This window comes from Bos mutus, chromosome 6 (assembly GCF_027580195.1).
Source record: "Bos mutus isolate GX-2022 chromosome 6, NWIPB_WYAK_1.1, whole genome shotgun sequence".
In the NCBI taxonomy this organism is placed as follows: domain Eukaryota; kingdom Metazoa; phylum Chordata; class Mammalia; order Artiodactyla; family Bovidae; genus Bos; species Bos mutus.
Window position 1 is genome coordinate 72,350,493 of NC_091622.1, and position 14,583 is coordinate 72,365,075.

The 14,583-nt window shown below is 36.9% G+C and overlaps 1 protein-coding gene across 1 annotated transcript in view; it reads left to right on the plus strand.

Moving 5' to 3' along the window:
- Nucleotides 1-14,583, plus strand: part of POLR2B (RNA polymerase II subunit B) — a 45,754-nt gene that overhangs the window by 20,309 nt on the left and 10,862 nt on the right. The window contains exons 10-16 of the mRNA XM_005899033.2: nucleotides 334-520; nucleotides 3,524-3,667; nucleotides 3,906-4,045; nucleotides 4,145-4,256; nucleotides 7,609-7,763; nucleotides 8,910-9,108; nucleotides 9,402-9,570. Of these exons, the coding sequence (XP_005899095.1) occupies nucleotides 334-520; nucleotides 3,524-3,667; nucleotides 3,906-4,045; nucleotides 4,145-4,256; nucleotides 7,609-7,763; nucleotides 8,910-9,108; nucleotides 9,402-9,570 (1,106 nt within the window). The remainder of the gene's footprint in view (nucleotides 1-333; nucleotides 521-3,523; nucleotides 3,668-3,905; nucleotides 4,046-4,144; nucleotides 4,257-7,608; nucleotides 7,764-8,909; nucleotides 9,109-9,401; nucleotides 9,571-14,583) is intronic.

Genomic DNA, 14,583 nt, shown 5'->3' on the forward strand with positions numbered 1-14,583 from the left:
AAAAACTTATTTGTAAAAATTATGTAGACAATTTAGCACAAAAATGATATTAGCAGTGTTTTGTGCATGTTCTTGTATTTATTGTGTTGTAGATTAGAGTTTTTCAACCTTGTTTTTTACCACCCCACTAAGCACCCTCTTTCGACTATTTTTTCCCTTACTGCTTTGCTTGTGTATGTTTTTGTACTGTATGTACATCTGTGCTTTTTATATAAAAAAGAATAACCCCCCCCCCCCGTCTCAACCACTTTTCGCCTCCTTGTGGGCAACAGTGTCCTTGTTAAAGAATTCATATTACAGACCTTGACAAGTTTAAAACGTTTTATTGGGCAGAATGTTTAAGAATTTGCTTAAAGAAGTACGGATCTATGCCCAGAAGTTCATTGATCGTGGAAAGGATTTTAACTTGGAATTGGCAATTAAAACAAGGATTATATCTGATGGCCTAAAATACTCTTTAGCTACTGGAAACTGGGGTGACCAAAAGAAAGCTCATCAAGCCAGAGCTGGAGTATCTCAGGTAAGGATGTCAACTGTGACTACAGGTTTGGTAAGAAAACATTATGAAACTAATAGAATCTTCATTTATTGAATGTAAATTGTTTTCCCTTTTTTTTTTTTTTTTTCTTGGTTAGATATAAAAGCACTTGGAGGCTTTTGAATTATGAAAGTGAAAATTTTCTTAAGTTAGCTGTTAGCATTACTAAGAGATTTTAAAGTTTTGACTCTCATCAAGATATTTAATAAATTCACATAGGTTCTTAGGAGGTGAAACAGTCTATGTTCATGAAATTTTTGTCTTAAAAGTTCCATATTAGAAACTGATACTCAGGGGATAAATTATTTTGTGTAATGTAATACTTCTAAACTGATTTCTGTATGTTGCCCTGTTTTATGTACAGTGATTGCAGTAGGTACTCTCAGAATGATTAATGGGGGAAACATTTTACAAAAATGTCTCACCAGGTGTTTTTATTTGTTTTTTGTAATTACTTTTCATATGAGATTTAAAACTTACCATGTACATGTTTAGCTTTATGGAAGGGATCTCCCCCTCATTTGCTTTTTTTTTTTTTTTTTTAAAACAAGCCTATACCAGTATCACCTGATTAATTTGGCATTCAGACATGAACTTTAACCTCTTAATTCCTGGAAGTCTAAGTATCTTAAGAATTATGGAAGGATGCTCATAACCCAATTAAATTTCTAGTTTCTTTTAGTTTAGTAAGGATTTGTTGACTCTAGTTGGTGTTTGTGATGCTGGGTTCACAGGTTGATTCCAGCCCTCAAGGAGCTCACCATCTATTAGAGGAAACATTTGTCCTTATATATCTCACTATGCCTTGAGCTGAATTACGATAAATGCCATCCTGCCAGTTGAGTTCAGTTCCTGGGTTTTAAGATGTGCCAATAGCTCTGTTACACATTGGATCTGCAAAGAATGAATAAAACATGATCCCTGATCTTTAGTAGCTTACAGTATGTACTCATAGATGGAAACAGATATTACAGCATGGTACAGGGAGTATTAAATGAGAGCTATGCATGCTTGCTCTGTGGGGATGCTGGAGAAAGGTATATAGCACTGCCTGAGAGTGTGAACAGAAATGTTTTCTTTAGGAGGTGGCATGTGAGCTGGGTCTTGAAGGGTAGTTGAGAAATAGCCCAAGCCTTGGAGGAGGGCAGAACCGATAGCTCATAGGAAAACTGGAGAAAATTTCTTAATATCCTGAACAAAGGGACAGAGGGAGAAAAGGGCTCATGTATGTGGGAGGAGCTAGATCATTCTGCTACTGCTGCTAAGTCACTTCAGTTGTATCCAATAGACGGCAGCCCACCAGGCTCCCCCGTCCCTGGGATTCTCCAGGCAAGAACACTAGAGTGGGTTGCCATTTCCTTCTCCAATGCATGAAAGTGAAAAGTGAAAGTGAAGCTGCTCAGTCGTGCCCAACTCCTAGTGACTCCATGGACTGCAGCCCACCAGGCTCCTCCGTCCATGGATTTTCCAGGCAAGAGTACTAGAGTGGGGTGCCATTGCCTTCTCCGCTAGATCATTCTAGTGTTTTCAAATCAAAGTGGGAGAGTTAGAAATGTGGGGTTGGAGAGGGGAGCGTGGGAACAGCTTGTAGAGGGGCATTCATTTTTGCTTTTTAGGTAGCTTCACAGTAAATGTCATTGTGGAGAAAAGATTTGAGAAGGGCATAGTTGGTGGCAGAAAGATTGTTGCAACAGGCTCAGTGAGAAATGGTTAGAGCCTTCAGTAGAACAGTTCTATGGAGGTAGAGAGTGGAGTCAGATTTGAGAAATATTAGGAAGTTTGTGATTAGATGAATGATGGAAAACTCTATAGAACAGAGAAAAGAAAACAGTTCTTCTTGGAGGTGATCAAATGTCTTCTATAGAAGTGGTAGAATTTCACCAAGCAGAGCAGAATGGGGAGTGCATTCCATCCTGTGGCAGTTGTGGAGGTGAGAAGTGTTCGGCAGTGTGGATGGAGTACAGCAGTTCTGAGGACTATAGTAGGGGAAGGTTGTCTGGGACTTCATTGAAAAGAGCTTCAGTGTCATGCTCCTTTAGCTGGTGGGGAACTGTCTAATATTTTTTAATTCAGTGAGTGATGTGAACTTACCTATATCTGTGTTTTAATAATTCTGGTAACTGAGCAGAGTAGATTGGAGAGGACATTGCAGGGACTTAGGAGCTAATGATAGTAGTACAGGTTAAGAGGTGAGGAGCTGGTTTTTTGCTGTGACATTGGGAATAGACGGTTTAGTTTTTTCGGGAAGTTGGGAAATAGAGTTGACAGGATATGTTTATTGATGCATGAAAGGAGGAAGTCAGAGACAAAGATGATATGGGATTTCTAGGTTGGGAGATAAAGGGAGGGGTGACACCATTAACCATGATAGGAGATTTAGGAAGAGGAAGGAGGATGGATTGTTGTAGGTGTGGGGAAAGAGGTGATGTGTTATTAGGTACATTGAGATTGTGTTGATTACTTTATATCTCTCTAAATATTACCGTACTTACACAAGTATTACCTTGCTTAGTGTTCTGTAAATATTGAATCTCTGTGTTGGGTTCAGAGGCCTCAACCTGGAAAAAGTTCTGGGATGGGTTAGTGATGTTTGCTATGGTCTAAGGAATGAGAGTTGGTAGCATATAACACTTAGTGGCTGATGTTTGCTAAGTACTGTTCTAGGTACTGGGATACAACGAAGAACAAATCAAGTTAAAAAAACCCCACTACCATCCAAATGTTTGGAGATAGGCCATAAAACATTTATGTGGCATGTTAGAACTATATGTCATACATTTGCCATCCTTGCTGTAAGGGTCAGTTAAGTTACAAGAGTGAACAGAATTATCCAGGGCAGATTGGAGAAAGGAAGGATGGAAACTGTTGGACACTGAGTGGATTATATGTGAAAAATATGATTTTGCCTCATTTTAGTATTTGCCAAAAATACGATAGTGTAACAGAAATGCCCAAGCTCTATAAAGATTTGTTATTGTTTTCTAGGTATTAAATCGCCTGACTTTTGCATCTACTCTTTCTCACCTGCGTCGTTTAAATTCTCCCATTGGTAGAGACGGCAAACTAGCAAAACCTAGACAATTGCATAATACATTATGGGGAATGGTGTGTCCTGCTGAGACCCCAGAGGTAATACATTAGAATTTACGTTTAAGACAAAAAGTACAAGAATTATCATGTAGAGTATAATTACTTTTATAAGTAACTTTTAATTTTATTTAATTATTTAAGTATAGTATAGAACTAATATTATAATTTTTAGGAAGTAAGAATATATTCTGAAATCAAATTGGAGGGGAAGTGTGGGAAAGAATTTTGCAAGGCATGTTAAATCAGTATGAGTAATATGTACTTTATTTATTCCAAGGGCCATGCTGTAGGACTTGTGAAGAATTTAGCCCTGATGGCTTATATTTCAGTTGGATCTCAACCTTCTCCAATTTTGGAATTTTTAGAAGAATGGAGTATGGAAAATTTAGAAGAAATTTCTCCTGCAGCTATTGCTGAGTGTGTATAGATGCAATTAAAAAAAGAAACTTGTTAATTTTTGGTTATAGCTTATTACAAAGTTACTAAGTACAAAATACTTTTGGTTTTCTATTTTAGTGCAACCAAGATTTTTGTTAATGGCTGTTGGGTTGGAATACATAAAGATCCTGAACAACTTATGAACACACTCCGGAAGTTGCGGCGTCAGATGGACATCATTGTGTCTGAAGTAAGAATCTTTAACTATTTAAGAGGACATGATCTCTGGGATTTCTGAACGAGGCATAAGGCTAAATGAAAGTTGTCTTTACATTGATATCTTTCTTGAACTGGTGTCCTTTGAATTTTAAAGTGCGTTGTCAAAAGTCTAGATAATGTTTTGAGTTAGATTTAATAATAAGGTATTGTTTACTTTAATGCCTTAGATATATGCATCTAAAGTTTTGACATGTAATTTATTACTAAATTATATTTTGGAATTCAGATTACATTTTAAAGTGTATTCTTTTGAGAATCTTTTTGTGAAGCTGACAGTGCTTTTAAAGAAGGAATGATCATCTCTGATAACTTCCTTTGTTGGAATCCAGAGATTGATTCTTGAAATGTGATACACTTCTATTAGATTCTTTCATGTTTAGGTGGATGTTGGAGTGCTCTGGGTATAGGATTTTGTTTTTTAATCATCAAAATACCAAATGAACTTTATTCCTCCCCAAAATACGGCTTTTGCTTTCAGTGTAATACATTGAGGGCTGGGCTCAGGCTTTTTTTTTTATTTTCCCAAATCTGCACCTTTGGGTCTTTCTGGGTGAAAGTGGATTTGGAGAGAAACTAACACACTTAAGCTGGCCACCTGTCTACCTAGCAAAGCAGAGAATCAAGGTTTGGCTGCTCCAAGTCTTCCTCTAGCAGGCAGACTCTGGGTTTTGAGCCAGGGGTGTTCAGAGCTTGAAGTCAGGAGCAGCTTGCTTTACTTGAGGGCAGCGGGCAGAGAGAGAGAAAGCCCAAGAACCAGCATTGTGTTTTTTATGATTGGGAATTTTGTTAATGCCATTTGTTTCTGTTGAGGTTTGCTGTGGTCTCTAGGATAAAATTTAAGTTCTTCATGCTGTTTAGGCCTCTTTACCTTTCCATGGGCCTTTTCCCTCAATCTGAAATGATTGTGCTCCCTGTCCCATGCCTCCTCAAAAACGGGTAATAGGGAGAAGGTGTTTTTTACTTTTTTTTCTAAGATAAATCTCACTAATTCTGAAAAACTCTAGTATTAACTCTTGTCTTCTTCAGGATACTTTACCTGACCCCCCAGTTTGATTTAGATCAGAGGTTGGCAAACATTTTCTTTAAAGGAGCAGATATTAAATATTTTAGTCTTTGTTCACCTTACAGTGTCTGTTGTGTATTCAGCTGTGCTGTTGTAGTGAAAAGTAGCCGTAGACAGTACACAAATCAATATAACTATTTTTTCAAAAAAATAGATGGCAGGTAAGGGCAGATTTGATCTGTTGGGCTCTTCACTGAACCCCTGATTTAGACCTATCTCTGTGACTATATATAGCATATTTTCCTTGAATAAGTTATGACAAAATGCATATACCAGATAGTAACTATTGATTTATGTGCCTGCTTCTCTCACTATACTGTTAACGTCTCAGAGGCAAGGAATGTGTCTTAATATGACTTTGTATTTTCAGTTCTGAGTGTGGTGCCTGATATGTAGTGTCTGACAGTGAGTGAGTGTTTGAACTGTAAATCGGCCCTGTGTCCTTGAACTGGGCTGTTTAATCTCCTATTGGGGAATGTTGTTAGGAGCCTCTTAGTAGGAGAATTGTATATATTTTTTAGGAGTCTAGTAGTTTTTCTTTTCCTTTATGTTTTCTGAAAACCAGAGGTTCTCATCTTATCCATTTATAACTTTAGCTTTGTGTTGGACCTGTTAGGCTTTCCTGTCAGTAGTCTTCTCGAGAACACCTATTTCCTTTGGAATACAAGATTCTGTTTGGCCTTTGAGGAGACACAGCTCAGTTTATGTCTCTCTGTTAAGACAAAAGAGCTATATTCTGTTATTGTAATATAATATTTTATATTCTATTAGGAATTCTCTAAGGATTCAAGGAAAGCATTTGAGAATGCTGTTCTTGGTGTTTTTGCTCACACACACAGTTTAATCTCAGATTTTTTCTAAGGATGGGAAGTGGGCTAAGAATGTGGGACATTTTCTTTTTCTTGGCTTTTGACTCTTTATACTTTGGGAGAACTTAGTGTTTTTTGATTAAGCTTCAATGATTTGCTGTTGTTTTAAAACTGAATAATCCAAACTTTTTTTAAAAATAAACCCAATCTTTTTTTTTTTTCCTATGGCTACGTCGTTATGTGGCTTGTGGGTCTTAGTTCCCCCACCAGGTATTGAACCTGGGCCCCAGCAGTGAAAGCGCAGACCAACAGGGAATTCTCTACCCAATCTTTTCTTTAATAAAAGTATCCAGTTGTTATTTCACTTTTTGAAAGTACTTTTATGTAGAAATACCAGTCTATTTTTCCATTTCCCAACTCATTAGCAATTCATTTCTTAGTTGACTTTTAAGATTATATATTAGATCTAGAAAATTCACTGGAAATTTTTATTTGTTTACTTCTTGATACTGGCACTTCAAATTCTATAGTGCTTTTAATATTATGTTCTTTATTGTAAATTTTTCCAAAATATTTTTGATATTTTCCAGGAATATATTTTCTAGCACTATCCAGTAGAAATGCAATGTAAGTTACATAGACAATTAAATTTTTGTAGTAGTCATGTTAAAAAAATTAAGGGGAAAAAAAAAAAGGTATTTCCTGGTGGTCCAGTGGTAGGACTACGTGCTTTTTCTGCCGAGGGTATGAGTTCAGCCCCTGCTCGGGGAACTAAGATCCCATGAGACACGTTGTGTGGCAGAAAAAAGAAAAGATAAAAAGAAATAGATGAAAATAAATGTGTTTTATTTAGCTTAATACATCAAAAATAGTACAATTTCAACATATAATCCATGGAAAATTATTAGTGATAAATTTTATCATTGAAATTCAGTAAGTAGTTTATACTTAAAGCATATCTCCTTTTAGAATGGTCACATTTCAAGTGCTTAGTAGTGACCTGTGGCTAGTGACTGCTGTATTAGACATATAGATTTTAAACCATTTGCTGATAGACTATCATGAGAAGTCAGGCTTACGATTGGGAAAGCTTGATTGAAGCAGTGACACAGGGCTGGATATTGAAAGGTTACACAGTGAAGTATATGTAATTATCAGAGACAAAAATAAGAAATTGTCACATACTAGTGTTTTGATATCCAAAATACATTTTATTCATATTTTATTTTGCATGACATTACTACCAGATGTTGTTCAGCTCTATAATTATCAAGGTTAAATATTTATCTTCTATAAAATTTTAAATTATACCTAGGTTTTTAGCATATTGAACAATGATCAACTAAGATCTGTTAGTTTTATCTGATAATTTATTAATGTTATTTTATCTCAGCCTTAATGATACAGAGAAGATATAAATTCATGAGACTATTTTGTCTTCTTATGTGTAGGTTTCTATGATCAGAGATATTCGAGAGCGGGAGATTCGGATCTATACAGATGCAGGCCGTATTTGTAGACCACTTCTAATTGTGGAAAAACAAAAGCTGCTTTTGAAGAAGAGACACATTGATCAATTGAAAGAGAGAGAATATAACAATTACAGGTGAGAACATGCAGTTAGGAAAAAAATGAGATATAATTAAAATGAGATATAATTAACATGACATAAAACATTTTAAAGTATGTCATTGAATGGTTTTTAGTATAGTCACAAGATAGTACAACCATTGCCACTATCTAATTCCAGAATATTTTCTTTGACCCAAAAAACAAAGAAACTCTGAACTCATAAGCAGTTACATTTGTTGTTCTTTTTTTTACATTTGTTGTTCTTAATTTTTTTTAAGTAAGAGACTTGGGGCTTCCCTAGTGGCTCAGACGGTAAAGAATCTGCCTGTAATTCAGGAGACCAGGTTCAGTCCTGGGTTGGGAAGATACCCTGGAGAAGGGAATGGCTATCCACTCCAGTATTCTTGCCTGGAGAATTCCATGGACAGAGGAGCCTGGCAGGCTACAGTCCAGGGGGTCGTTATCAGTTGTATACAACTGAATGACTTAACACTTTCTTTCAAGAGACTTGTATCGTCTTATTTAAGAATAAAAGTCTTTGTGACATGGTAAAGACTATCTCTACTAATAAAAAATGACCTACATAGGACTCTGAGCTTCCACTGCTTGGAGGGGACTCAGGTTTGATCCCTGGTCAGGGAACTGGAATCCCACATGTCATGTGGTATGGCCAAAGAAAAAGAAATAACCTATGTGATGAAGTAATATATAACATAATATGAAAATATACTAAATTTAATTTAAAAAATCTTTTACAATTTATTACTAGTGATATATGAATGTATATAGTTTTGTTGTAAAAAAAATTCAAAAAATAGATGTAATAAAATATATAAAAGCCTCCAGTTCACACCTTCCTTTTCGAAAGTAAGTACTGTTACCAACTGGGGTATATATTCCTCCAGACCTTATTCTTTGTTTTTATATACTCACCCCCTAGCCTCACAAGTAGGTTCTTTAGATCAGAGCAGATAAAAACAAACTAATAGTAGTTACAGAGCCATACTTTATGTGTATTGTTCAGTAACTTTTTTTTTCCCCACTGTTAACAATAATACATGTATTTTAAGACTCTTCCTATAAGAGTACATACAGATACAGGAATACTCTTTATTAAGTAGGAAGCCTAGTTAACTAAGATAGTTGAGGAAGTAAGGAAATTAAATGAATTCTTCTTTAGTTGGCAGGATCTTGTGGCCAGTGGGGTGGTAGAATATATTGATACTCTTGAAGAAGAAACAGTGATGCTTGCAATGACCCCAGATGATTTACAGGAGAAAGAAGTAGCTTATTGTTCCACATATACACACTGTGAAATTCATCCATCAATGATTCTTGGTGTCTGTGCCTCTATTATTCCTTTTCCTGATCATAACCAGGTTGGTACCAGTTTTTAACTATGCTTTGTGAGGAATTGGGGGGAAGTAAAATAAAAATTAGAAATTAGTCTATAGTTTCTTCTGAAAGAAAAGCCTTGTAGTGTAAAGGCTATGGATTACAGCATTTAATATGCATAATTCTTGTTTTTGACTCTTAATAGCCATAATTGCTTATTCCAGAAAAAGTAGAAACTTTACCAACCATATTTCTGGTTTATGAAGTACCCTGTAGAGTCTGTTTATTTAGAAGTAAATACATTTTCATTGATTGTGCTTTTCATTTCTACTTTTAGTCCCCTAGAAACACATACCAGTCTGCTATGGGTAAGCAGGCTATGGGGGTTTATATCACCAACTTTCATGTTCGTATGGATACGTTGGCCCATGTTCTGTATTATCCTCAAAAACCACTTGTGACTACACGGTCTATGGAGTATCTACGATTTAGAGAGCTGCCAGCAGGTATGTTCAGTTTTGTTCTACATTTTGTAAGATCCTGCCATGGTTAAGGCATTTTTGTGGGTGCTTTGAAGGATTAATAAAATGCATATGACACAGTCTCTGTTCTCATAGAATTTACACTGTGGCAGGAAAATATGAGCACAATTAAATAAAAAGGTAAATGTGTGGAAAGTATTATGATGGAGATATAGATTCCTTTGGAAGCACAGAGTGAAAGAAATGATTGATTCCTATTGGAGTCTAGTGCCAATTTCATGGGGGAGGTAGCATTTTGACCCAGAGTAAAGTTGATGAAAGGGTAATTGAATTTGAGAGATGGTTTGAACTAGGGCCTAGATGCATGAAGGCAACTGTCAGTACTTAGTTTAGTGTGGATGGAGTGTAAATGCATGGGAATGGTACTTGATCTCATGAGATGGAAACAGCGCGTTGAATTTTATTTTGAGAATGAAAATGTCTAGCCTTTTTGAACATGGAAGTACTACAGTTGGAAGTTTATTTTGGATGTCATGCTGGCTGCCACCTAAAAAATAGAGTTAGATATGGTATTAAGTAGGGAGATAACTTAGAGGTTCTTGCAGTGGTCTAAGTGAGAATTGGTACCGTTCTTACTAAGAAGTGAAAAAGTATAAGGGGTTGAAACACCTGTTGAAATACATTTGATAGGACTTGATTACTGTTTGGATGTGAAATTATGAAGAGAGGGAAGAAAGGAATTGGAAATATTGTTGGTCTTCTCGGCTTGGGTGATCTAGCAGAGAGAGAGACTATTAATAATATTGGGAGCATGTTAGAAGAAAGAAGAGGTTCTATTTTTAAAATTAAGTTTTATTGGATTATAGTTGATGTACAGTATTGTGTTATATTCTGCTGCACAGCACAGGGAGTCAGTTATACGTACATCCACTCTCTTTAGATTGAAAGAAGAGGTTTTAGAGGTAAGATAACAAGTTCAGTTTTTGACATATTGATTTTGAGTTGCTGCCACATCATCTCAGGAATGATCTTCCAACAGTGAGTTGCAAATACAGTTAGAAGAAATGTCAAATCAAGAGCTGTGAAGTTTTTGCTATGTTAATGATAATTATAGATGACTGAAATTGCTCAGGGAAAATTCAGAGTGAGAATAAAGTCAGAGACAGCCAGAACTTGGGGAAAAGAAATCAGGAGGAGAAGAGATTTGAAATGAATCTGATAAGGAGAAAACCCTGGAATTTCCAGGAAGAGATTTCAGAACAACAGTTTCTTGAAATAGTGCAGAGAAGTCTGAAGGGTATAAGAGAGTTGAATATAAAGGAGACAGCATGGTTCTTCCACACAGTTGTTGTCTTACCATATTAGCACAATTTTGGCTTTGACTGTGGATAACATTATTTAGTAAAGTGTACCTTGTAAATAGTGGCTTTAAATCATTTACTGTAATATGGGATCTAGCATTTTGATAGCAGATTCTCACAGCTTAGAATGATTTAAGAGTCCTCCACAAGGGGTTACTCTTGTCTAGAAAAAGAAACTAGAAAAGCAGAATCTGTTACTCTGTCTGCAGTGTGCCGGGATCTTTGGTCTGTGTTTGCAGTGCAGGTGTTTTCTTGACATTTAGATGATAGTTTCTTAATGGCTAGAGAAGAAAAGAAATATTGTGAAGGATTGAATTTGAAACAGAATGTTCCTTTGGCACTGATATGAAGTGGTAAGGGCATGGCTGGTAGGGACCACGTGCCTTTCAGTTTTGTTACTGCTTCATGCCTTAATCTTGTCAGCTATTTTAAAACTTTATTTTGAGATAATTTAAAGCTTGCAGAAAAGTTGCAAGACTATTAAAAAGAACTCCTGTATACTATCCATCCAGATTTCTGGGTTCACATTTTACCACACTTGCAGTGTTCTTTCCCTTTCTTTTTCTTCCTAAACCTTTTGAAAGTAAGTTGCAGGCCTGGAAGCCCCATCACTCTTTAATTTTTCAGTGTATATTTTCTAAAAACAAAGATATTCTGCACAGCACATCTGTCACCATCAGGGGGTCAGCACTGATCCCCATCTAATCAGTAGTCCCCAAATTCAGATTTTGCCAGTTGTCCTCATAATGTCCTTTATGGGTCTAGGGTCTAAGGTCTAATCCAGGATTCTGCATGTCTCTTTAGTCTGAAACAGTTCTTTGGTCTTTCCTTGTCTCTTATGACCTTCACATTTTTGAAGAGTCCAGTCAAGTTAATTTATACATTGTCTCTCAATTTCAATTTGACTGTTTTTTCCTGTGGTTTATATTCAGGTTATGAATTCTTGGCAGGGCTAACAGAACTGGTGCTTCATTCTTAGGGCATCATGTCAGGAGGCATATGCTGTCTCTATGTCCCATTGTTAGTGATTCTAATTTTTATTATGTAATTAAGATAGTGACTGTCAGGCTTCTCCACATTTTATTAAATATAAGTATTGTACTTGCTCAGTTTGATTCAGTCACTCAGTCATGTCCTACTCTGCGACCCCATGGACTGCAGCATGCCAGGCTTCCCTATCATGAACTCCTGGAGCTTGCTCAAACTCATGTCCATCAAGTTGGTGATGCTACCCAACCATCTGATCCTCTGTTGTTCCCTTCTCCTCCTGCCTTCAATCTTTCCCAGCATTAGGGTCTTTTCCAGTGAGTCAGTTATTTGCATCAGGTGGCCCAAGTATTGGAGTTTCAGCTTCAACATCAGTCCTTCCAATGAATATTCAGGACTGATTTCCTTTAGGATGGACTGATTGGATCTCCTCGCAGTCCATGAAACGCTCAAGAGTCTTCTCCGACACCACAGTTCAAAAGCATCAATTCTTTAGTGCTCAACTTTCCTTATGGTCCAACTCTCACATCCATACATGACTATTGGAAAAACCATAGCTTTGACTAGACGGACCTTTGTTGGCAAAGTAATGTCTCTGCTTTTTAATACACTAAGTTGGTCATAGCTTTTCTTAGCGTCTTTTAATTTCATGGCTGCAGTCACCATCTGCAGTGATTTTGGAGTCCAAAAAAAACCCAACAAAGTCTGTCACTGTTTCCATTGTTTCCCCATCTATTTGCCATGAAGTGATGGGACTGGATGCCATGATCTTAGTTTTCTGAATGTTGAGTTTTAAGCCAGCTTTTTCACTCTTCTCTTTCACTTTCATCAAGAGGCTCTTTAGTTCCTCTTCACTTTCTGCCATAAGGGCAGTGTCATCTGCATATCTGAGGTTATTGATATGTCTTCTAGCAGTCTTATTAAGTGAGTAATAAGTCTTTGTTAGAAGATACTTTGAGAGGATGTAAATATCCCATTTTTATCTCACATTAGTTTACTGTGTAAGTGTTGCCAAATGGTGATCTTCTAATTTTATCATTCTTTCCTTTTTGATGCTGAAATCCCAGATTTTCCAGTGAGAGCATCTTCAAGATGACTCCATTAGCTCCTCATCATTCTTTAAGCACTTCCTTACCTTTTGTTTCATCTTGTGCCTTTCTTCCCCTAAACTTGGACTTGGCCATTTCTTCTTTTAGTGAAGGATAGTGTGTGGAAACCAAAATCTGGGTGCTAGGCTTGGTCCTTGGTATTAGAGTGTCATCATTTCTAGGTCCTCTCAGCTGCTGGAGCTAGGAAAATATATGCATGCATATACTCCTCTCACTTTTAACTATTTTTATATCTATATATACTAAAGAACTATGAGTTTATACCATATCTCCCAGTACAACACTGTAGTGTTTGTTTTAGAACTCCATTCTCTGACAGTGAGAAACCTGGCTCCCATTGTCCCCAGTATGTTGAGTTATTTGCTACATCTGTTGATGTAATGGCAGTCCACTCCAGTACTATTGCCTGGAAAATTCCATGGACAGAGGAGCCTGGTAGGCAACAGTCCATGGGGTCACAAAGAGTTGGACACGACTGAGCAACTTCATACACATCGATGTAACCAATCTCCTGACCCTCCTGGCTAAATAATTAGCTCTGTCCCTGCTTGATATGCCAGCTGCATTGACCAGATTCTGATCTCTAAGGCAAAGGGGCAGACTGGGTTATCTTAAGTGATCTTTTGATTAGTATCATTCCTATTTTATAGGGTACTATTACCTTGGATGGTATCTTCTGGGAGCAGAGATCCTTGTGACAGAAGTTCACCTTGATTTAAAGTGGCTCAGGGTACTTAGAGCTTCCTTAGTGCTGAACTGAGGTTTGAAGTGGGTGGGGACAGCCTGACTGACAGATGAATTGTAATCCTAGATTTCACATGTTGATAGTCTTTGGAATAACAGATAATGTTTTAAAAATTATTGGTATATTTTGAGCAGTTTGTGAAATACCATCCAAAGTACTTCACACATATTATTTCTAAGCGTCATAAAAGTTTTGTGATGTTTTTTCACCTACAAACTGCCTCAAAGCTTTTGTGATGATTAAATGGTTATATCCACTTAAAACTCATGGCTTTGTGCCTACCAGTTCATAAGGGAGAAATAAATGTTAATTGATTAGTAATAGTGGTGGTTGTATCTTCTCTGTTTTACAGATGTGGAGACAGGATCAGAAAGGTTATTTGCCCAAAGTTGTACAACTTATTTTGTAAACCCAGAATGCAAACTCTGGCTTTTTTTTTTTTAAGACCAGAAATAGGTCTTTCCTCCATTTTCCTTTTTTGTTCTCTTTCCTCTTCACTACACTGTTTTTTGATTTGGGGCTTTTAAGCTAAGAAGAAAGTATTAGAAATAAAATTCAGAAGTTTACTGCTTTTAGCTAAATTTATCTGATCTTTCAGACTTGCCTGCGTACCTTGGATAAAGGTTGTAGGATGGAGGAGATTGCTTCCTGGGATGCAGTAGATATAGCGTGTGTGGGCTATCAGGGGTTGTCACAGCAGAGGAGGAAAGCCCTACAAGGGCCAAGACCATTTAGCATCTACAGGCTCTGTCACCTGGACGAGAGGGAGGGCCATAGGGTAGCACTGTATGTCGTGAGGATGTGCAAGGAAGTCTTGCCCATTCCATGTATCACA